Consider the following 24,296-nt stretch of genomic DNA (forward strand, 5'->3'; position numbering starts at 1 on the left):
CTTTGCCCCTTACATTTTTTTGCTCATGGATTGTGTCATGTGAGGTACACCTCCATTTTGGGCTCCCCACCACCACCGTGGTTAATTGGAGATTAGAGTCTCATGGACTTCTTCTCAGGCCAGCTTTGAATCAGTAGGAGGAGAATCATGATCCTCCTATCTCAGCCTCCTGAGTAACTAGGATTACAGGTATAAGCCACTCGTACCCACCCAGCTCTAGACATTTTTTTTTTTTGCCAGTATTGAGGCTTGAACTCAGAGCCTGGGCACTGTCCCTGAGCTACTTTTGTTCAAGGCTACACTCTACCACATGAGCCACAGCGCCACTCCTGGCTTTTTCTGTGTATGTGATACTGAGGGATGGAACCCAGGGCTTCATGCATGCCAGGCAAGCACTCTACCACTGAGCCACATTACCAGACTTTAGACATTTTTAAAGTGAAAATTTTTTATTAGGTATGTGTATGTATGATATCAAATCACACCACTATCAAATTTCAGTAAAATTTCACCACATTTCTATTATTAAATGTGATTTTCTTCCTTCTGGTTTCTGGTTTTTTTTCCTATGATGTTCTGATGACTTTGTCTTGTATGGAAATGGTCTTTATGGTCACTTCCAATAGTTCAGTATTTCATATTTGCATTTGGAGTTACAGGAGTCAGTATTTCGGACCTGAGTACTCTGTGCCCTCTTCTGACAGATCCTGTTCATTACAATCAATTTGGACCGGAATCTTTCTTGCTTGTGGGTCTTTCTCCCAGGTTGGTTGCATCAGCTGGACTATTTCTTCAAGACCCATATGCCAAAACCAGCTGGGCTACTCTCTAAATTAGATTTGTGCATCACTCCCAATGCATTTTTTCTCCTTATAAGCATGAGCCACTGACCCTTGGTTACTACTGGGATTTTAATTCAGAGTCTTATGCTTACTAAGTAGACACTGCTTCCCTAGAACCCTTGTGGGCTTAGACACTCTCCGGGACTGGGATTATCCTATTTTTCACTTCCTCTGATAGCTTGACAAGATTGGATGATGGGTATGTGATACCATGCTCAGCTTCTTTCACCAAGATGGAGTCTTGCAGACTTTTGTACTCAGGTTGACCTGTATCCCCAGACCTCCTAATCTCAGCCTCCCAAATAGCTAGGATTACAGGTGTAATCCATCCGCACCCTGCAGATGGTATCTAATTTAACAACTGGTTCAGCAAGGGAAGGGGTGACATTGTCCAAAAAGAAAGGTACTCATTACTTGGGTACATCATCTTTATAATAACAAAAAGTTTTTTAAAAGTTTTACTGTGGGACTGGGAGTATGGCCCAGGAGGAGTAGAGCGCTTGCCTCTCATACATGAAGCCCTGGGTTTGCTTCCTCAGAGCAACATATATAGAAAAAGCCAGAAGTGGCGCTGTGGCTCAGTGGTAGAGTGCTAGCCTTGAGCAAAAAAGAAGCCAGAGACAGTGCTCAGGCCCTGAGTCCCAAGCCTCAGGACTGCAAAAAGAAAAAGAAAAGGCAAAGGGACAGCACTAAGAAACCAATGCATACTATGCATTTCTGTGACACACTTTCTAGCTACACACCTCCAAGGAGGTCTTCATTAATTATGGCTGTGCAAAAAGATAATACATCCATGCAGTTAAAAAAAAGTTTTACTATGCTGAGAAGATAAAAATATTCTACATTGCCCTCTTAAAGTTTTATAGTTCTTCACCTCACTGTAAGTGAGATAAGTGAAGTAGAAGTATAAAGCTTGCTAGGTGTGGTGGGTTGTATCTGTAATCCTAGCTACTCAGAAGAATGAGATCTGAGGATTGTGGTATGAACCTAGCCTAGGCAGGAAAGTACCTGACACTTATCTCCAATTAATTGCTAGAAAACCAGAAGTGGAGCTGTGGCTCAAAGTCGTAGAGTTCTAGCCTTCAGTAGAAAGGCTCAGGGACAGTGCCTAGTGAAATAAAAACAAAAGACTTATTAATCAAGGACCTGTGGCCCATGCCTGAAATCCTAGTTACCCAGAAGCCTGAGATCTGAGGGTCACTATTTGGAGCCAGACCAGGCAGGAAAGTCCATGAAACGCTTACCTCCAATGAGCCAGGAAAAGCCCACTGGTAGTCTTGAGGGGGGAAAAGCTAAGGGATAATACCCAGGCCCTGAGTTCAAGCCCCTCTATCAGTGCAAAAACCAAGCATCCTCTTCAACCCTTCATTTTTAGTTTGCTTTCTATGTGTTTTGTGATTTTCCAAGAGTTTGTGTTGCCTTCCTCCTCCCTCCCCCCAACCAAAATTTGAAGACGCAATAGTCATCTTATTCATCCTGTCATAAAGAATTTGAATTTCATAACTGTTACTGGGTTCGGGTCAATGGATCTGGGAACCAGAAAGCTCTTGTCAGATAGAATTCAGGAATGAATACGGAGGAAACCTAAAGCAGAATCAGGTTTATTAACATAAAGCAAAGTGAAGGCAAAAGTGCCTCCTCCAGATGGGGGAGTGTGCAAGCTCAGGGAGGAGCCATGAACTGGAGGTCTCAGGATCTCAAGCCTGGGCTGGGAATGTGGCTTAGTGGTAGAGTGCTTGCCTTGCATGCCTGGAACACTGGGTTTGATCCCTCAGTAACACATAAGCAGAAAAAGCCGGAAGTGGCCCTGTGGCTCAAGTGGTAGAGAACTAGCTTTGAGCCAAAGAAGCGCAGGGATAGTGCCCAGGCCCTGAGTTCAAGTCCAAGACTGGCAAAAAAAAAAAAGACCTCAAGATTTTATTGGGGTCTGTGAGTTTGAGGGCAGTTAGTTCTGAAAAACTGGGTTAATGTGTCATTAACTCCTCAAGACTGGGTTATGCAACATCATAAATGTTGGGGTTACAAATCTGTTGGGATCCTTGCTTTTGTATCAATCAACCTCTCGGGTCTGAACGGGAATGTGCAATCCCCTCACTTTCTCATAGGAGGCGCTGCAGAGACAGGCACTGCAGAAAGCGGCCAGCTAAAGCAGGAAGACTCGTCCAGCCAGCAGGGGGCGTAGCCTGAGAGGGGTGGGGCTGGGTTTTGCGAGACTTACGCAAACGTCAAGGGGCGGGAGAAACACTCGCCCCGCCCCTGCCATCTGAGGCGCCCTGTGATTGGAGGAAAGAACCATCACTTGGCAGCGCCGTTGGGGCTGGTGGGAGGAAGAAGAGGGCTGCGGCCGCAGGTGACGCCGAGGCGGCGGGAGGTGCAGCGAGCGGAGCTCGGCGTCAGCACTTTGGGGCACTTCTTCCGCTCCTCTCTCTGCGTTGGATGGCGGCGGGATGGAGCGCGGCGAGGGGAGCGGCGGCAGCGGGGGCTCGGCCGGGCTCCTGCAGCAGATCCTCAGCCTGAAGGTGGTACCGCGGGTGGGCAACGGGACCCTGTGCCCCAACTCCACCTCCCTCTGCTCCTTCCCAGGTAGGACCCCGCCCCGCGCCTGCGCACTGCGCGCCGCGCGCCGCCCCCCCCCCCCCCCCCCCCGCCACCCGCGCGTCGGGCTCCGACGGGGCGGCCGCACCGAGCTCGTTCCGGGCGCGGGATAGCGGCCCCCGGGGCGCCGCGGGGCGTCGGCCCGCTCTCTCCGGGAGGCTCGGGGGTCGTCCCCGCCAGGCCGGGGGCGGGGGGGGGGAGGCCGGATCTCTCGCGTCCTTTGTCGTCCAGCTTGTCACCTTCTCCTCCCCCCCCCCCCCGGGGCCCCGAACCCGCCCCCTGCTCCGGCTTCTCTTTCTAGGAATCGCTTTTTTGAGACCTGTTGCACGGCGTTCAGATTCTTAAGTCCCGAGCTTGGTTTCGAACCCCTCCCTCCCTGTGGCCGGCCGGGTCCGGGAGGAGGGTGGAAAGGGGTTCCCTTCCCTGGGGAACCCCGAGGAAGGGCCTCGCGGCGGGGGGGGGCGGAGGGCGGCCGCCGAGGGTGTGCCGGAGAGGGGTGGGGTGGAGGAGGAGGCCGGGCCCCCGGGACCAAGCTGGAGGAGGGAGGCCGGGGCTGCTGACCGCCGTGCTCGTGAGATAAGGAGCCCGGCAGCGACCGCCAGGCGCCTTCCGTGGGCGCCCGGGGCTGGGCATCGGCCGCCGCCGGGGGACCCCGCCTCCCCACCCCGCACCCGGCAGCTCACGCCGGCTTCCCTAGCCACTCAAGAAAGCTGCAGTCTGAAGAACCGTGGTTCCAAGACAGGCCAGGCAGCGAAGACTGTGAGACTCATCCCCAGTTAACCAGCCAAAGAGAAGTCGAAAGTGGAGCTGTGGCTCAGGAAGAGCCCTAGCACCCAGGCCCTGAGTTTGAGCCCCAGTACCAGCACACACACACACACAAAAAATAAAATAAATACAAGTGCTGGGACCACAATTGACAGTGATAAGAATGCACATCATTCTGGAGACCTCGTGTGGAAAAGCGTTCATACACTGACTGCTAAGACTAAATCCGGTTTTCTTTTTTTTTAATTGTTGTTATAAAGGTGAAGGGTTACAGTGACATAAGTCAGGTAAAGAGTACATTTCTTTTTGGACAGTGTTACCCCCTTCCCTTGCTCTCTCCCAGTTTCTCCCTCCAATCCCTATTCACAAATTGTGTAGTTCATTTTCAACATAGTAGCTAGCGAGCACCACTGCTGCGTTTGTTCACCTTCTGTCCCTACACTTCTTGCCCCCTTTATCCTCCCAAGGGATAAGTCTTTTTTTATTTGCTTATTTTCTCCAACTCTTTTTTTGGAAAACTTTCAAATCCCCTACAAATTGAAAAACTGTGCAGCAAACACACTCACTTTAGGCCGAGAGATAGAGCCACACGTGGCTTCACAACTAGTGTTCCTCGAAGTCCTGTGTGAACATCATCAGGTACTTAACACGAACCCAGCAGGTACAGCCAGCCACACACCTAGACTGAGTTACAGTCTGACCCTCACTTTGCCCTGTACGAAGTCCTCCGTGATTACCTGGGCTCACTGAGGATGAGGATGGCAGTGTCCCTTCTACTGCTCATTTCCTTTTGTCTTTCTTATCAGATTACTTTGTCAGACTGACACTTTACCATAGGGTAATGCTCATATTTGGCCCTTGGCTGATGGAAGAGTCCTTATGCAAAGCACACTAGGCTTTCAGGGTCACACACACGTGCACCCATGTCACATTTTAGCTTTCCGCAACCCTGTTCAGGAATTTATGGCATATAATGTATAATACTTCTAAAATGAGGGTTTTTCTTGTCATAGCTACAGGAATCTTATTAATCCTGAGATTTTATATTGATCTAACTATGTCCTCTAACACTTACTTAAATTCCCCCAATTGGCCAAATGTCCTTTTTCCTTTTTGTTTTTTGTTTTTTTTTGTAAATAAATGCCTGGACCTAATCAGGGATCAACCATTATATTTGCTAGTGATATTGCTAAAGATTAATCTTGTTTTACTTCAAAAAGTGTTAACAGTTATTCATTTTTTGTTTCAGTTCTTTGAGATTGACTCTGTCTGTGTGTGTGTGCGCGCGCGCGCGTACCCATGCCCATGTGTCTGTGTGTCCTGAGGCTTGAACTCAGGGTCTGGTCTGGGTGCTTGCTGTCCCTGAGCTGTGCTGACCCTCATATCTCTGCCTCTTGAGTAGCTAGGATTACAGGCATGAGCCACCAGTGCCTGGCAGAGATTGGCATTTTTGAAGAACCTAAAGCAGTTCTTTTGTAGTCTAGGTTCATCGTCGTGCTTAGATGCAGGTGAAACGTTTTGGTCACAATGCTACCTACAATGCGGTGTCTTACATCAGGAGATCATTAATGTCCATTGATGCCCTTCATGATGCTTACTTCAATTATTTGGTGCAGATAACCTGTCAGATCTTTACCCAAATCCTTTTAAGAGTAAAGTCCTGTGTGTGTGACAGGTGGGAGTTGACTGTTCCCTCCATCTGTCTGTCTTGCTCTCTTTAAGGAGGATTGAGGCGAGTCGATCTGGGATGATAGTTTCAGGATATTGTACTGAAGCATCTGTAGCCATGGAAATGGTTTGCTTTCAGAAACAGTTCTGAAAACAGTGGAGATGAAACGTGCTGGAACTGGTTACAGGGACTAATTTGGACAAATGTAGTCTCTGGACTGAGGATGTGGACATCATGGAGCACAGCCCTTAACCTCGGGACTCGAGTATGGGGCTAGACTCGCACTCGCCCTGCTCTGGCTCCTCTGCGCTAGAATGACGGGCTAGTGGGTGATGAAGTTTGTCACTTCGAAGCATCCAAACCTACTTAATGTGAATTTTATTCAGTGTCCTGAATCTGGCATCATTTCTATTTTGGTTCCGCAGAAAAGGTTATTTGTAGTTTATGCCAACTCATTATTGCAGAATCATTGCTCTAAAATAATTCTGTGGTTTCTCCCTACCAGGAAGCTTTGAATTGATTTTTTTTTTTTTTTTGGCCAGTCCTGTGCCTTGGACTCAGGGCCTGAGCACTGTCCCTGAGCTTCTTTTTGCTCAAGGCTAGTACTCTGCCACCTGAGCCACAGTGCTACTTCTGGCGGTTTTTGTTTTTGTTTTTGTTTTCTGTATACGTGGTGCTGGGGAATCTACCCCAGGGCTTCATGTATACGAGGCAAGCACTCTTGCCACTAGGCCATATCCCCAGCCCCTGAACTGATTTTTTTTTTAAACCTTCATTTGCAGTTTGGCCATTTAAGATTTCCACCTAACTCTCCTTATTCTCTACTAAGTGGTTCAATTTCTCCCTCCTTTCCTTCCTTCCTTTTTTGATTCCTTTCTTACTTCTTCCCTCCCTTCCTCTCTCTCTCTAGTCTCTTCTGTCTCTCTATAGTTCTTTCTTTTATTTTGAGAAAGTTTTCACTGTGTACCTGAGGCTGACCTTGAACTTGTCATCTGCCTGCTTCATCCTCCCCTACAATTACAGCTGCATGTCACCACTCATGGCAGTGTTTCCCTCTCCTTTCTGCTGTCGTGTTCAGGAATGACATCTCCTGAAAATAGGGATTTCACCTAAGTGAATCATTGTTAAGGTCTGTCTTATAATAATTAAACTAAACACTGATAATATTTTGATTGAGGGGCTGGGAATATGGCCTAGTGGTAGAGTACTTGCCTCGCATACATGAAACCCTGGGTTCCATTCCTCAGCATCACATATATAGAAAAGCCAGAAGTGGCGCTGTGGCTCAGGTGGCAGAGTGCTAGCCTTGAGCAAAAAGAAGCCAGGGACAGTGCTCAGGCCCTGAGTTCAAGCCTCAGGACTGGCAAAAAAAAAAAAATATATATATATATATATATATATATATATATATATATATGTTGAAACCGGAAAGGATCACTCTTAGAGCATGCCTTCTTTTCAGTCACTCAGCAGATACTGGTTGTTTTCTGGGTACCAAGTTAAGGTACCTGGTGAACAGAACAAAGCTTGTGCCACAGAGCTTCTGTTCCATTGCTGGGGCTTGGGGAGAAAACAAACTAAGCATAGAATATCTGGTGGTGAGTGTGATATGAGATAAAGTACATAGTAAGTGGCTGTGTGGTGTGTGTGTGTGTGTGTGTGTGTGTGTGTGGTGTGTGTGTGTGTGTTTGGAGTTGAGGGGTGGTCTGACCCATTTTTCCCCCCAAGTATACCGTCTAGCAGGTTATAATGTAGCTCAGAGTTATACACCATGACCACAATCAGTTTGAGAGTATCTCCGTCACTCCGTTCTTGATTCTACTGAGTGATGGACTAGCTTTGTATGGAGAACAGACAAGGTATGGCCAGGTTAGAACCAAGGTAACTGGGTGTGAGGCAGGCCAGGGCTTGCCTTCCCAAGCCAGAGGCAAGCATTCCTTTCAGGAAAAAGATGGCAGGCCACAGTGAGGAGTCCTGAGGGCAAGTATTGTGTTCAGGGGGGGCTGGGGTCTGATGGAGCTCCTGGACGGCGAGAGATACCGGCTCATGGGCCATGAGCATCGTGACCACCCAGCCCCCGTGGAGAGTTGCAGGGCTGGTTAGGTCTCCAGTCCCCAGGAGGACCGTGTGGTCTAGGGACAATCACAGCTTTAGAGAAGCTGGCTGAGCGCACCCACAGTGGCCTGGAACATAAGGTCAGAGCAGGGCCAGCTCAAAGGCGGGGCCGCTGAAAGGCTGTCGGCCTCTTTGGCTTAGGCACCTTCTGTCCCTGCTGATGGGGCCAAGTTCGTCTTGAGGCCCCGCTTGGGAGTCAGGTGACGCAGCTGTGGAGGTTCCAAGGCCAGGGAGCTGGCCCTCATAAAGCCCTTTATGAATAACAATTGTATTAATTTAGAATTCTCCCTGTGGCTTTCTTCCCCTGGAATCTTGGCAGCACTGGGGTTTGAACTCAGGAAACTGCCCTTGCTAACTAGGTGCTCTACTGCCCTACTGCTCTACTGCTGAGCCATACTACCAGCACTTTTTTGCCCTGGTTATTTATTTATTTATGCTGGAATCTGGATTCAAACTTGGGGGCGGGGGGCTGAGCAAGCAAAGGGGCCCTACCACTTGAGCCCCTCCTCTAGCCCTTCATCTATTTTTTCTTCCCTGATGTGCCGGACATAGATGCGCTCAATAAATATTTGAGTAATTGATGGCTAAGTTCTTAGTATCTGTATTAGCTTATTATTGCTCCCATAATTACCCCCAACTTGGCATCTTTAACAAGTTTTTAACCGTTTGACAGTCCCAGAGGTCAGAAGTCCCAGACGGGTCTCACCAGGCTAAAAGCAAGGGGCGGGCAGACCGGGTTCCTTCTGGAGGCTCCAGGAAGAGTTTCCTTGCCTTTTGCAGCTCCTCCGGGCTGCCTGCATTCCTGGGCTCATGGCCTCTTCCTTCTCTTCAGAGCCAACGGCCTAACATCCTTGCAATCTCTGTAGCACTGACCTCCTGCTCCCCTTTGCAGGACCCTTGTGGTTACATCAGGCCCATTGGAACACCCTGACCATCTCCAACTGGAAGGTCCTTAATGCAACCCCATCTGCACAAAAGTGTCATGTTGCCAGGTTTGGGGGATGAGGAGGTGAAATTTGGGGTCTGTTGTATCCCTGTGCTTATTCTCATTTCTTTTTATAGTCTTTTACTGCAGATTACTGATCTGATGTATCCTTCACCATGATAGGCCTTTTACTGTTGCTACGGTTTAAAACCCTTTCCTCAAGAATGGATTATGGTGGGAGTAGGGTTTTGTAGGGAGTAGGGTTGTGCCAGAACTGTCCCTGAACTTTTGTGCTGAAGGTTAGCACTCTGCCACTTGAGCCACAGCTCCACTTCTGGGTTTTTTTGTGGTTTTTTTTTTTTTTTTTTTGATGGTTAATTGGAGTTAAGAGTCTTACAGACTTTCCTGCCCCGGCTGGCTTTGAACTTTGATCCCCAGATCTCAGCCTCCTGAGTAGCTAGGATTATAGGTGTGAGCCACAGGTGCCCAGCTGAGAGTGGGTTTGTAATAAAGGCCAGTTTGGCCCACCGTGGTGCCCCCCTCTCCACCGGATGCCTTGTGCCTCATTGTAGTGCAGCCGTAAGGCTGTGGCCTAGTACAGCCAGACACTACCTGATGTAGCCTCTCAGCCTTGTTCTTTCCAGCTTACAGAACTGTGAGCTGAAGAATTTTGGCTGTAGCAGCACAAAACAGAGCAGCACAGGTCCAAGGAAAACAAAGCTGGAGATAATGCCCTTAAAGTGGTAAACAAGAAATACTGTAAGATAGACAGAACAAATATTTTTGACTGTGTTGAGCCAGGGAAATGCGAAGTACTGGATGACAATCTATAAGTAGCTATTTAGTAGATGGCAAATTAAGGTGTGGGCGATTAAAGAGAAATCAATTAGTGTTGTTTTTTTTTAAAGTGTCTTCTATAGATCTGGGTTTGCTTTTGCTATTAACAGTCCTTTAATGATGCCATTCATCTGAAGTGTTTTTATAAACAGAAAACTCATCTAACATAATACAGCCTTTTTTTTTCCTACTTGAAGTGACTTAAGTGGTCTCGTATAAATATGTAGGCGCTGAGGTAGCTGATGGTTGGAGTTCAGGATTATAGGGGTGCAGCTGCTCCCCCTTCTCCAAAACCCAGGAGGTGCTGACCTACTGTTTACAAAGCTGCTAAGGGGAATTGAGTTCGGAGCCTAGTGGCCTCTGTAGACAGGTGCTGTGCCCCCACGGGGAGTGGGAGCAAGTAGGTGCTGGTGGCTTAGCCGGGATGCTCTGACAAGATCCCACAGACTAGACATGCAAACAGCTGACGTTGATCTTCTCAGCTATGGAGCTTAGAAGGCTGGTCAGGCCGCCAGCAGGGTCAGGGTCTGGTGGAGGCTCGCTCCCTTTTTAGCTTGCAGGTGGCTCTTTGCAGCCAGAGCAGGTGGGAAGGAGATCGAGATAACCTCTCTTTTATAAGGCTGTGGTCCTGTCAGATTTAGCTTGAATTTGGGGGTACACTATCTCATCGTGCTTGGGTGGCACACCTGCGCTGGACCCATTTTTCTGGAAGTTACCGGCCAGAGTGTCTCTGGCAATGGAGGCCTTGCCCCCCAGCTCCCGACCTGAGTGTTCTGTGGCGGGAGGCCACGCCCCAGCAGTTTGAGGACTGACTGTGGAAAGCGTTGCCGTGGGCGCGCAGTCTCAGTTCAAGGTGGATGTGGTCTTTGGTGGTCTCGTCTGAGCAGCTCCCCACAGCAGCTGGGTGGTGACTGCTCTGAGTTCTTGGCACCAGGGTCGTGTCCCCTTTGCCCACGGTGAGGCACTCTAGGCGCCCTCAGGTTGCTGAGAAGGTATTGAGTGGTTAGCCTCGGGGCTCTGCGACTGGCTTGGAAAGGAGTTGTGCTGTGCTGTGGTCTGGGAGGAGCTGGCTGTGTTGAGGCCAGGCTCCTGCCACCCAGCTGGGTGCCACAGCGGCTGTGACCCCGTGTGTGTGTGTGTGTGTGTGTGTGTGTGTGTGTGTGTGTTGGTATGAGGGCTTGAATTCAGGGCCTGGGCACCAACCTTGATTTTTTTTGCTTGAGGCTACCATTCTGCCACTTGAGCGGTAGTGTACCTCTACTTCTGGCCTCTTACTGGTTAATTGGACTTACCTGCCTGAACTGGCTTTGAACTACCGTCCCCAGACCTCAGCCTCCTGAGTAGCCAGGGTTCCAGATGTGAGCCCTCAGTGACTGCCTTGGGTATTTTATTAATGAACCCATAATGCAACTAAACGGTAAATGGTTTTGGAAGGGAAACCCTGGAGAGGATAAGGACCTTTTGTGGTGCTTGCTAAGGCCTGTGTGTGACCCAGTCTCTCCTGTCTCTGCAGAGATGTGGTATGGTGTGTTCCTGTGGGCACTGGTGTCTTCTCTCTTCTTTCATGTCCCTGCTGGATTACTGGCCCTCTTCACACTCAGACATCACAAATATGGTAGGTTCATGTCTGTAAGCATCCTGTTGATGGGCATCGTGGGACCAATTACTGCTGGAATCTTGACAAGTATGTTAGACATTAAAATACCAGTCAAAACGTTGAATGTGCTTGGCCAGTTCATTTAGGATTCATTTTAGAAATATATCTGAGTGGGATGAATTTGCTTTTCAAGAGTAGTGTCTGTCATTATGGGGCTTTCTTCTCCTCCTCCTCCTCCTCTTCCTCACCCCCTCCTCTTCCCCCCCTCCTCTTCCCCCCCTCCTCTTCCCCCCCTCCTCTTCCCCCCCTCCGCTTCCCCCCCTCCGCTTCCCCCCCTCCGCTTCCCCCCCTCCGCTTCCCTCCTCCTCCTCCTCCTCCTCCTCCTCCTCCTCCTCCTCCTCCTCCTCCTCCTCCTCCTCCTCCTCCTCCTCCTCCTCCTCCTCCTCCTCCCCCTTCCTCCTCCTTCTCATTATTATTCGTGCAGGTCCTGGGTTCTATCCCTGAACTTTTTTCATTCAAGGTTAGCACTCTGCCATTTGAGCCCCAGCTTCACTTCCTGCTTTTTGGTGGTTAATTGAAGATAAGAGGCTCATATACTTTACTGTCCAGGCTGGCTTTGAACTCTGGATCCTGAGATCTCAGCCACCTGAGTAGCTAGCAAGCTCACAAGCATGAGCCACCAGGGCTCTGGGTCTTTTTTCTTCTCTTTTATCATGGATGTATTTGTTTTAGTTCTAGGGTTTGCTTTTTGCTCAAGGCTAGCGCTCTACCACTTTGAGCCACAGCTCCACTTCTGGTTTTCTGGTTGTTAATTGGAGAAAAGAGTCTCACAAACTTTCCTGCCTAGGATTCTCTTTGAACTGTAGTCCTCAGATCTCAACTCCTGAGTTGCTAGGATTATAGATATGACCCCCAACTTTTTTTGTTCTTTATTTTTGACAAAACAGTAATAATTTTTTTTTTTTTTTGCTGGTCCTGGGGCTTGAACTCTGGGCCTGTGGACTGTCCCTGATCTTTTGTTCAAGGCTAGCACTCTACCACTTGAGCCACAGTGCCACTTCTGTTTTTTGAGGGTTAATTGGAGATAATAGTCTCACAGACTTTCCTTCCTGGGCTGGTTTTGAACTGTAATCCTCAGATCTCAGCCTCCTGAGTAGCTAGGATTACAGGTGTGAGCCACCAGCTCCCCGCTTAATACTTTCATATTATATTTATAAGATGTGTGGTGTTGAGGAATGACTCCATTTTTTTAAATTTTTTTTTTTTTTTGCTGGCTAAGCATAAAGACTACCACTCAGCTACACTACTGCAGCCCAGTTGTGTAGACACTTAATTGAGTATTATGGGTCTCTGTCCCACTCAGATAAATACTGGGTAAATACAGGTGTTTTGTGTTCTCAATTTCTATGACGTTTTCTAACATAAAAACAATTATGTAAGAAAGAGAAAGAAACCCCTGGGATTTTCCTTATTGCCTTTATTTTATTTTATTTTTTTTCTTTTGCCAGTCCTGGGGCTTGGACTCAGTGCCTGAGCACTGTCCCTGGCTTCTTTTTGCTCAAGGCTAGCACTCCACCACTTGAGCCACAGCACCACTTCTGGCTTTTTCTATATATGTGGTGCTGAGAGATCGAACCCAGGGCTTCATCTATGTGAGGTAAGCACTCCACCACTAGGCCATATTCCCAGCCCCCTTTTTTTTTCTTATTTGCAATGGGTCACTTCTCCCCCTCCCCACTTTCTGAATGCTAGAATTATAGGTGTGTACTGCCACACCTGATTCTATGTATCCTTGAATAACTTTGTGGCTTAGAGTCCTCTTCTCTTCCTTTGTCCACAGCTCCTCACCTTCTCCTCTTTCTCTCTCTTAAATGGAACCCTGAGGATGATAGATAGTCGAGCCTCAAGGAAGGAGATTGTTCCCTATAGCCTGGAACATCTCTTGCTTTTCTCACTCAAGAGATTGTCATTTATTGCCAAAACTTTATTACGTACCTCTTAAATAAGAGGCATGGGGTTAAACTACATGGAAATAGAGATACGTTTGAGTTCATAGTCAGACCATATGGAAATTGCTGTCTGTGGTTTTGATTATTTTAGATGATGATGGTAATGCAATGATGATGAGATAATGATTTGCACCAGAACTCTGGGCCAAGGCACTGCCTCTTAGCTTTGTTTGCTCAAAGCTGATGCCTACCATGTGAATCACTGCTCCACTTTGGGCTTTTTGCTGGCTAATTGGAACTTCGTTCTGGAGCTGGCTTCAAACCATGATCCTCAGATCTCAGCCTCCTGAGTAGCTGGGCTTACAGACTTGAGCCACCGGCGTCCAGCACTTCCAGATTGTTTTATTCAATAAACGTAGGCGATTCTCAGTTTTAGGGAGTCCACATCTAAAATCACATTTCAGTGATTTGCAGAGCATATAAAGAACACTTAGCAACTAGAGTGAATAGGAAGAATAGAGGAAATGAAACATTTCTGTAATTTTTTATTGTTATTATAAAGGTGACATACGGTTTACAGTTAGGGAAGTCAGGTAATGGGTACATTTCTTTTTGGACAATGATTTCAGTAATATTTAAATTTTAGTGCAAAAAATCTGGAACATTCGGTATAGAGTGGAATTTTCAGTGCTATTTTTTTCATGATTTTGTTAACCTTGTGTTTTCTTCTGAACACCTTTGACTTTTGAACCAGGTGCGGCCATTGCCGGGGTGTACCGTGCCGCCGGGAAGGAGATGATACCATTTGAAGCCCTTACCCTGGGCACCGGACAGACCTTCTGTGTGGTGGTGGTCTCTTTTCTACGGATTTTAGCTACTCTATAGCATATGCCCTTTCTGGTATGAGGTCGAAGCTCTATGTCATCCTCAGAAGGAATACAATGGAGTAGTATTTTCTTAGCTCTCCAAATGGAAGCAACGTGGATGAATAGGAATATGAACCTATCTCAGCCCCTTCTTCAATTTGAGCTTCAGCCATCGAAGGTCGCTGTGGACTCCTGTCATTCTCAACCGAGACAGAACGAGCTGCTTCTTTCTGTAGAGATTTAATTGAAGAACGTTTGCATCATGCACACCTTGACCCAAGCCAAGCCATCAACGCTTCTGGATTGTATCCCTTGCCACTTGAATTGTCAATATTCTGTGAGGAAAGCAGGGCCTGTCCCCCCTTTGAGCAGCTGTGGAAACTACTGGCTCATGCCAAGTGTGAGTACACTGTACTGAAATCTCAGTTGGTCTAAACTTGATTAAAATCTGAAAACTCCTTTTGCTACAGCTTCATGATGATAATGCCAAGTTTTAGTTGCGTGTAGCTGGTGAGAACAAAATTTAGTGAACTATAATGGGAACAAAGTTGAATCACTCAAGGAAGTGGCTTTGGTCCCACTGAGAATGTGACACTTTATGGAAAACTGTCTTAACCTCTGGTTACTTAATATATTTTAAGAGATGTGAACCAATTGTTTTGTACATTTGGCTAAAATAAGCCAGTTAAGTGAGCTGGTGTTTTTGGTTTTGTTTTGACAGAAGGTCTCACTGTGTAGCCCAGGCCAGCCTGGAACTCACTATGTTGCCCAGACTGGCCTTAACCTCACAGTCTTCCTGCCTCAGCCCCCTAAGTGCTAGGATCACGGAGATGCACGTTTTATTTCTTAAAGAGATGAGCTCTCACTGTGTGGGCCAGACTGGCCCTGAACGCCCGCACTCTCGTGACCCTCCTGCCTCAGTCTCCCGAGCAGCGGGGGCTGCAGGCCCACAGCTTCGTGCATGCTCAAGACTTCCAAAGAATTTCTACACCCCCCATGAGAACAAATCGCTTTAATTGTAATCTTAGTTGAGTTGGAAGGATACCCTCTCTTTTTTTTGTTTGTTTGTTTTGTTTTTTGGCCAGTCCTGGGGCATGAACTCAGGGCCTGAGCACTGTCCCTGGCTTCCTTTTTGCTCAAGGCTAGCACTCCGCCACTTGAGCCACAGCGCCACTTCTGGCCGTTTTCTGTATATGTGGTGCTGGGGAATCGAACCCAGGGCCTCACGTATACGAGGCAAGCTCGCTCGCCACTAGGCCATATCCCCAGCCCCGGAAGGATACCTTCTCTATCCACAAGTTTGAATTGAAATTTTAAGCCAGATTGGGTTAGGATAGCCTTACCCTTTGTTTTATTTTTGTTTATTTGTTTTGTTTTTGTTGCCAGTCCTGGGGCATGGACTCAGGGCCTGAGCACTGTCCCTGGCTTCTTTTTGCTCAAGGCTAGCACTCTACCACCTGAGCCACAGCGCCACTTCTGGCTTTTATCTATATATGTGGTGCTGAGGAATCGAACCCAGGGCTTCATGTATAGGAGGCGAGCATTTTACCACTAGGCCATCTTCCCAGCCCTAGCCTTACCCTTTGGGCATTGAGGCACGAATATACTTCCAACATGCCATGATAGTTTTTCTGAGGGATTGAGGAAGTGTGGCTGAAATGAGGGTTGGTGTTGAGGACTTGGGGGTTGCAATGTGTTTACCTAGCACGTCCCCACAGCCCACTTTGCAGTATTGGAGCATCACCTCCCAGAAAGTGCCTGAAGTTGCTTTTCCAGGGACACCTGCGCCCTGCCCCTTTCAACTTCTAGTCAAGAGAATTTTTAGCCTTAAAGAGAAGTCAAAGTTTTTCGTTCGGGATATTTAATTTTTGAGATTTTTTCAACTCAGTTGTTAGCTGTTTTAACTTTTATTCTGCTGCCAAGCTTGTTTTTCATTGAAAGGCCTGAAAACTGTGACCTTCAAAAGGGAAACAACTGCAAAAAAATTAAGTAACTTTTACCACCTAAACTGTTTAATACAGGGCACAAAGTTGTTGTCTTCTGTTTTCAAAATAGCTTCCAGATAACAACTCTGTCATCTTTTTTTTTTCTTTATTGTCAAAGTACAGAGGGGTTACAGCTTCATATGTAAGGCAGTGAGTACATTTCTTATCCAACTTGTTACCTCCTCCCTCATTTTCCCCCCTCCCCCTTTCCCCCTTTCCCTCTCTCCCCCATGGTTGTACAGTTGTTTACACCAAATGGTTTTGTAAGTATTGCTTTTGGAATGGTTTGTCTTTTTATCCTTTGTCTCTTGATTTTGGTATTCCTTTTCCCTTCCCTAGTTCTAATACATGTATATACAGTATCCAGAGTACTAAGATCAGATACAGTGATAGCAGGGGTAAAACCACAGGAAGGGACTATGAGAATAACTCTGTCATCTTTTCTTTTCTTTTCTTTCTTTCTTTCTTTCTTTCTTTCTTTCTTTCTTTCTTTCTTTCTTTTTTTTTTTTTTTTTTTTTTTTTTTGCCAGTCCTGGGGCTTGGGACTCTTTCTGCTCAAGGCTAGCACTCTAGCTCTTAAGCCACAGCTCCACTTCTTGCTTTTCCTATATATGTGTTGCTGGGGAATCGAACCCAGAGGTAAGCACTCTACCACTAGGCCATTTTCCCAGCCCCCAACTCTGTCATCTTAAAGGAGGGCTTTCATTGTGAGATGAAAGGCCCCAGTCTATGAGCTCAAATGCATGGGAATTTATTTAAAACCTGTGGCTTCTGATTAGAACGGTCAGGAGGATGAATTTGTCTTGTCACTTATCAAAATTAGAGTGACATATATCAAAGTAGGAGGAAAATTGTGAGTACATTTAAATGCCTTTTCAGATTTCTCAATGGGAAGCTCACCTTTCTTCCAACAAATTTTTAAAGATTTCAGTTTTTAGTTCAAAGAGATGTGGTTTTTAGAAAATATCCCTTCAAACCATGTCTGTAATCCTAGCACCTCTGGAGGCTGAGATCAGAGGATTATGGCTCAAAGCTGGCCTGGGCAGAAAAGTCTGTGAGACTCTTATCTCCAAATGACCACCAAAAAGCTGAAAGTGGAGCTGTGGATCAAGTGCGAGCACCAGTCTGGAGCAAAGATGCTACTATGCAACACCCAGGCCCTGAGTTCAAGCCCCAGTGCTAGCTCGCACACACACACACAATGAAGGGAGGGAGGAAGAAAGGAAGGAAGGAAGGGAGGGAGGGAAAAAACCTCCCTTCACTTTAAGAAACTTCGCTTATGCTGGATGATTTTGATTATCTCTTTTAGATGATGCATCGTATTAGAGGTTTCACTTAAAACGTTATTTAGGGTATCCTTTCACAAAGTAAACCTATGGGCCAGTAGTTAGGGGACTGTTCCCCTGAATCCTAACTTTTGAACATATCGACCCATGATAAAAATGCTATTTTTATTTGGAGCCAAAATGAAAAAGTTAGGACATTTTGAAAGATCCTTATTTTTGTCTGTTTCTTGTTTGATATACTTTATCTGCTCTTTTAAAACACTTCAAATATAAAATGTATCTCCAAATTATTGAATGTTTTATTTGTTCCAGTTTGTGAAAATTCTCTTTTGAATAAATGTACATAAAATTTATATAGATTAAACTGTTTTCAGGGAGAAGCTTTGAATGATAACAAAGAATGTATTCCACTTTGTTATTTTTTTTTCCCTCTGTCTCCTTTCTTTCTGTCTCTGGTCTCAACTACAGACTTATTTGCAGGTGGCTGCTCAAAAGACAGAATGTTGGCATTCATGTTGAACATTCTACCTGATAACATTTTTTGAGAATTTTGAGTATTTTCACCAACAATTGAGTCTCTTAGAGATGTATGTGGCCATCATTTCTGTAAATTACTTTCTGTAAATGCTGAGAAAGGGAGGCAGTCCCCAGAAAATTTTTTAAAAAAATCAAAACTCAACCCTATTGGTTCTTTAATAGGCGTTTGGGGTGAAAGCATTTGGTGAGAACTTAAAAAAATTCATATGCAAGAGCAGAATGTCCCTGTGCTATGTGTATTTGCCGATGTCTGCTAAAACGCATCAAGATAACCACTTGGGAAATGTTTCAACTGGTGAGAAGCAGCTGATGGGAGTAGCTAACTTCACATCCTTCCTTGCACCCCTTCTCATTTTTAATTACTCATATGTTGCCTTTTGATTCCGGTGTCCTTTCTGACCATTTCTGGTTTGCGCTAAGTTCTTATCACACTACGGAACATGCCAACCTTCCCTATGGAGCTGTTTCCTGGAATGTGACGCCCTGGTGCCATTAGCAATCCACATACAGAAGTTTGTGAAGTTGCATTTCTTTGTTTGTGCATTCTGTGAAGCTGGTTGTGACCAAAATCAGCTTAACTTTTTTAAATTAGATGATTTCACTGAGGGCTACAGTCAAAACGATCAAATCTTTGTACAATAGGAAATTATTTAAACTTTATTTTTCTACTGACATTTCTAATTCTAATGTAAATGTTTATCAATAAAGATTTACTTTAAATTCTGTGAGTTGAGATTGCATTTCTTTTTCAGTAGCCAAAAAGTTTATCTTTTGTAATAAAGTTGATCAGTTTTGCTTTTTTTGTTTGTTGGTTGGTTGGTCATGGGGCTTGAACTCAGAGCACTGCCCCTGAGCTCTTTTGCTCAAGGCTAGCTCTCTACCATTTTGAGCCACAGCTCCACTCCTGGCTTTTGAGTGGTTAATTGGAGATTAGAGTCTAGTAGGGTTTTTTGGCCTGGGCTGGCTTCTAACTGCGATCCTCAGATCTCAGCCTTCTGAGTAGCTATGATTATAGGCATGAGCGACTGGTGCCTGGCTAGTTTTGCATTAAAAAAAATCATATATATGTTTCACTGTATTTTATGTCAACTTTTTTCTAAGTTATAGAACAGTTCTTACTCAAAGATGTAATTATGCTTGAATGTGAACTTGATTCATCCACTCCACTTTGTGGGCCATAAAGAAGCGTGGGTATGAGTCTGTATTATTGTGTGTTAGTGACATTTCTATAGTAAGAAACTTCCAATAGTGAAGCTTTGCTTGTAGGCTAGGTTCCTATAAGCTTGCGACAACCCTTTGTCACTTGATCTGTAAAGGTATGTTTCTTTTCAAACACAGTTTACTTCACTGGGCACCAGTGGCTCACACCTGTACTTCTAGCTATTGAGGAGGCTGATTTGAGGACCAAAATTGGATGCCAGCCCTGGCAGGAAAGCCTGTAAGACTCTTACTAACCATGAAAAAGCCAGAAGTGGTATTGTAGCGCAAATGGTAGAGTTCTAACCTTGAGAAGAACAAAAACACTCAGGGGGGGCTGGGAATATGGCCTAGTGGCAAGAGTGCTTGCCTCGTATACGTGAGTCCCTGGGTTCGATTCCTCAGCACCACATATACAGAAAATGGCCAGAAGTGGCGCTGTGGCTCAAGTGGCAGAGTGCTAGCCTTGAGCAAAAAAGAAGCCAGGGACAGTGCTCAGGCCCTGAGTTCACGGCCTAGGACTGGCAAAAAAAAAAAAAACAAATACTCAGGGACAGTGCCTAGACTCTTGAGTTCAAGCCCCATGGCGCACGCGCACGCGCACACACACACACACACACACACACACACACACACACAGCTCAAAAGATACCTTGGACTGGGAATGTGGCTTCGTGGTAGAGTACTTGCCTCCTATATGTGAAGCCCTGGGTTTGATTCTTCAGCACCACATAAAGAGAAAAAGCCAGAAATGGTGCTGTGGCTCAAGAGGTAGAGTGCTACTCTTGAGCAAAAAGAAACCAGGGACAGTGCTCAGGCTCTGAGTCCCAAACCCTAGGACTTGTTAAAACAAACAAACTTAGTTACCATACACAATTAAGGGTGCCAGTGGTTCATACCTATAATCCTACCTACTCAGGAGATCAAGTGCTGAGGATCATGATTCAAAGCCCGCCCAAACAGGAAAGTCTGTTAGACCCATTTCCAGCTAACCAGCAGCAAGCCATAAGTGAAGCTGTGGCTGAAGTGGTAAAACAGAAAAAGCTAAAGGATAGTACCTAGGCCCTGAGTTCAAGCCCCAAAATTGGTATCCCCCCCCCCCCAAAAAAAGTCAGGCACTAGTAGCTCATGCTTGTAATCCTAGCTATTCAGGTGGTTGAGATCTGAGGCTTGTGGTTCAAAGCCAGCCCTGGCAGAAAAATCCCTGTGAGACTCATCTCCACTCACAAACTGGAAGTGGCACTGTAGCTCAAGTGGTAAAGCTCTAGATTTGAGCACAAAGAGTCTCAGGGAGAATGCCCAGACTTTGAGTTAAAGCCCCACAACTGACTATGTGTATATATATATTTTATATATGTAGTATTTGAGATAAAAATTTATGTCCACATAATACAGTAAATAGTATCACACTGTACAATTATGACAGTAAAGATACAGTACTGTAAACATTGCACAGTAATACAAATTAAGTTATGAAAAATAAAGGGAATTTAGCATTTAAAATGTTTAGAAGCTGCTGGTTGCTCACACCTGTAATTCTAGCTACTCAGTAGGCTGAGTTCTGAGGATCACAGTTCAAAGCCAGCCTGGCCAGACGAGTCCTTGTAAGACTCTTAGCCAATTAACCACTCAAAAAGCAGAAGTGGAGTGTGGCTCTAAGTGGTAAAGTGCTAGCCTTGAGCAAAAGAGCTCAGGGACAGTGCCCAGGCCTTGAATTCAAGCCCTAGAACTGACCAAAAGCCAGACCGTTTAGAAATATGAAGTGCTTCCTGTTGAGGGAACTGCAGGATGTGATGGAGCAATGCACAGTGTGGTTTGACTCAACTTTGGCCCTTGAAGACCCGGCAAGAGGTGGGTGGCATTCTGCAGAAGAGGGAAAAGGTAGCAGCACATGGATATCTGGCAGGCAGTTCTTCCTTAAAAGTTTGGCTGTCGGGGCTGGGAATACGGCCTAGTGGCAAGAGCACTTGCCTCGTATACCTGAAGCCCTGGGTTCGATTCCCCAGCACCACATATATAGAAAATGGCCAGAAGTGGCGCTGTGGCTCAAGTGGCAGAGTGCTAGCCTTGAGCAAAAAGAAGCCAGGGACAGTGCTCAGGCCCAGAGTCCAAGGCCCAGGACTGGCAAAAAAAAAAAAAAAGGTTGGCTGTCTCCACTTGTTGATGGAATGGGATTGAAAAAATGCACCAGCTTGCTTGGCTTTCTGCTTCATGTTTTTAAGCATCTCCTCATAAAGGGCAAATGAGGTGGTGGTTGAGGGGCTTAAATTTGAGGTTGTGACCAAGCATAGGGTCACACTCTTCCATGTCATTAAAAATACATTGCAGGGCAGAATTCCAGCCCATTGTTTTGGCTGCTTTGAAAGGGACAATTTTGGGAGTCAGGCTCTCTTTGCCCTCCTCATAGCTGACTCCTACACCTTGCTTTGCCTTCTCATCTTTAGGTCTTCATTTGGTGGGTTCTGCTGCCTTGTCTGCCAAAAACTCCTCCACATCTTCTTCCTTCATTGCCCTAAAAGCCTCCAGTGATTAGCCATGCATTAGGTTTTATTGGCACTGTTCCTTATATGTACTGTGACTTTACACACATCCTAGCCAAACATTTTTCTTTCTTTTTTTTTTTTTTTGGCCAGTCCTGGGCCTTGGACTCAGGGCCTGAGCACCATCCCTGGCTTCTTCCTGCTCAAGGCTAGCACTCTGCCACTTGAGCCACAGCGCCGCTTCTGGCCATTTTCCATATATGTGGTGCTGGGGAATCGAACAGAGAGCTTCATGTGTAGGAGGCAAGCACTCTTGCCACTAGGCCATATTCCCAGCCCCCCAAACATTTTTCTAACAGTTTGACTTGATGTTGTTCCAATGCAATTGGTAACATTGCATATAGTGATTACCAATGGTTCATTATTGTGGTGTCCTTGTGGGCCTGGAGGGTCTTCCAAGGCCTTTGTGTAAGGCTTTCTTGTGTGATATGCCTTGAAAGCTTTTATTATGCCCCAATCAAATGGTTAGTTGAGAAATACAGTGTTTGGAGACTAACAAAAACAAAATTAAACCCTTCTACATTGGACTGTGCATATTCCAGTTCTTAATGGCAATGGATAGAGAGAATTAGTGAAAAATTAGTACAACTTTAAAAGCAAGATTTCTGCCCCATGCTTTTTTGTTCTACCAACAATGGGCTGACATATGGTTTGCGTTTTTCTCTCTAAGTGCTAGTGAATTGTAGGCTCTGTGCAACATAAAGTGTTTGCGCTTAAAGTCGCCCTTGGCATTGGCACACAATACAAGGTTACATAGTCTTGGAATGATTTAAAGCCAGGACCTCTAGAGGCCATTTGCATCATATGTCAGTATCCTTGTTAAAATAAGCCAGTCTCTCAAGTGAGACCCTGGTGGCTCAGGCCTGTAATCCTGTGCTTAGGGAGCTCCAGGGAGGGCAGAGCAGCAAGCGTAAGGGCCATTTTAGACAGCAAAATCACCCACAAAAAAATGGAGCGGAAAAGCGGCACTGAAAAGTCAGCGGAAAGGCCACTTCTTCACTGCAGGAATGCTGAACCGAGAGGGCGAAGCTTCATCCTCCCCTTGAAGCGCAGCTGGGATCTGCAAAGTTTCCATTCTCTGTGCAAGCCCAGCCAGGCATGAGCCCAGAAAGCAATGACTATCAACTTGAGGACTATAAAGTTAAAAGTTAGCTACTCAGAGAGCTTGAAAACACAAGAGCCACGAGCCAACTGTACTTCCACGGACAGGTAGTTTTATTTAAGCTTATTTATTGGGTCAACGTAGTGAGGTCAGGCTGCGGACTACAAGTCCCAGCATGCACAGCGCTCGGGAGTGTCCGGGCTCCGGCTTGGGCCCACCGATGGTGGCCGGAAGTGGCGTGTTTTGACCACGTGGCACTCTGTGCGCATGTGCACACGCCTCCGGGGTCGCCCGAGCAGTCGCCGCCCGGGCTCTATGGTCCCTCCCTAGAGCTTTCCAGGTGGGGGAGGCCGCCCGGGTCCTGGTGGGTTGCGCGACCCCGAGCTGCAACAACATGGAGGAATTCGACTCCGAAGACTTCTCCACCTCGGAAGAAGACGAAGACTACGTGCCGTCGGGTGAGCGACTCGGCCTGAGGCGAGCGGTGGATGGTCCCGCCCCGCGCCTCACGTGAGGCGCCCTGTGCCCCCCATTTCCCAGTCCGGGCCGGCTCCGCCGCCGCCGCCGGGGCCCCGAGGCCGGTGGGCTCCGCGCCCCGACCCGTGTCACCTCCTCCCGGCCGCCCGGGCCCGAGGCGTGCGCGGGCCGGCCCGCGCGGCGGTTCCCCGAGGGCCCGCCCGGGCCTCCGCCCCCTCTCGGAGGGCGGGAACCGGCACGTGAGCGCCGCGTCTCCGGGGACGCCGTCCGGGCGCCCCGACGGCCCCGCCGCTCCCCGAGGCTCCCCGAAGCCAGCGGGCCCGGGGGCTTGTTTTCAGGTCGTGCCAGGCCCCGCCACCGCCTCGTCCGGCGTAGGGCCGCCCACCGCCCGCGCCCACCGGGGCAGAAAGTTCCACTCGGTTGTATTCTGCCTCTTCACGGGGTCCGCGCCCCGCCGTCTTCTCAGAACTTTTCCCCTCCCTTTTTGTCTTGTGAGTTCAACGAACTCCGGGCGTGGGCGCTGCCCCCAGGTCTTTTTGGCTCAAGGCTAAAGCTCTGCTAACTTGAACCACAGCTCCACTCCTGGCTTTTTGTTGGAGCTTTTCCCTGGGTTGGCTTTGACCTACGAGCCTCAGGTCTTTGCCTCCCCAGTTGCTAGAATTACAGGCGCCTGGTCTTGCCGCTGTCCTTAAAACTTTTTACTCACACGGTCACTTGGGTGAAAAACAGCCCACCCCAGTTGTTCCTGTTCCTTCAGTCCATCCGCTTCTGGATAAATTCTATCTTGTCTACGTGGAAAACTACTTTTTATGTGTTCGTACTGGGTCTTGAACTCCCTTGTCTTTTTCCATTCAAGACTGACAGGCTACCATTTGAGCCACAACTCCACTTTCAGCTTTTTACTTGTTAACTGGAGAAAAAGTCTCATGGGCTTTTCTCCTGGGGCTGGCTTTGAACCTCTATCTCAGCCTCCTGAGCAGCTAGCATTACATTCATGAGCCAAGGGTGCCTT

At 47.0% G+C, this 24,296-nt stretch overlaps 2 protein-coding genes across 4 annotated transcripts in view; both read left to right on the forward strand.

Moving 5' to 3' along the window:
• The first annotated feature begins 3,164 nt into the window (after positions 1 to 3,164).
• Tmem170a (transmembrane protein 170A) lies at positions 3,165 to 15,038 on the forward strand. Of its 3 annotated transcripts, none has more exons than XM_048355107.1 (3): positions 3,165 to 3,425; positions 11,262 to 11,432; positions 14,049 to 15,038. In XM_048355107.1, the coding sequence occupies exons 1-3, from the start codon at positions 3,290 to 3,292 to the stop codon at positions 14,177 to 14,179; spliced, it is 438 nt and encodes a 145-aa protein (XP_048211064.1). In that variant the 5' UTR covers positions 3,165 to 3,289; the 3' UTR covers positions 14,180 to 15,038. The 3 variants fall into 3 exon arrangements, with proteins under 3 accessions (XP_048211064.1, XP_048211065.1, XP_048211067.1); XM_048355108.1 differs by having other exon boundaries at positions 11,262 to 11,363; XM_048355110.1 differs by having other exon boundaries at positions 3,288 to 3,361.
• Positions 15,039 to 23,070: 8,032 nt separating this feature from the next.
• The window catches only part of Cfdp1 (craniofacial development protein 1), an 85,717-nt gene continuing 84,491 nt past the window's right edge, over positions 23,071 to 24,296 (forward strand). Inside the window, exon 1 of the mRNA XM_048355111.1 lies at positions 23,071 to 23,265. Coding sequence (XP_048211068.1) covers positions 23,202 to 23,265 — 64 coding nt within the window. The 5' untranslated portion in view covers positions 23,071 to 23,201. The remainder of the gene's footprint in view (positions 23,266 to 24,296) is intronic.

Source organism: Perognathus longimembris, chromosome 10, assembly GCF_023159225.1.
Source record: "Perognathus longimembris pacificus isolate PPM17 chromosome 10, ASM2315922v1, whole genome shotgun sequence".
In the NCBI taxonomy this organism is placed as follows: Eukaryota; Metazoa; Chordata; class Mammalia; order Rodentia; family Heteromyidae; genus Perognathus; species Perognathus longimembris.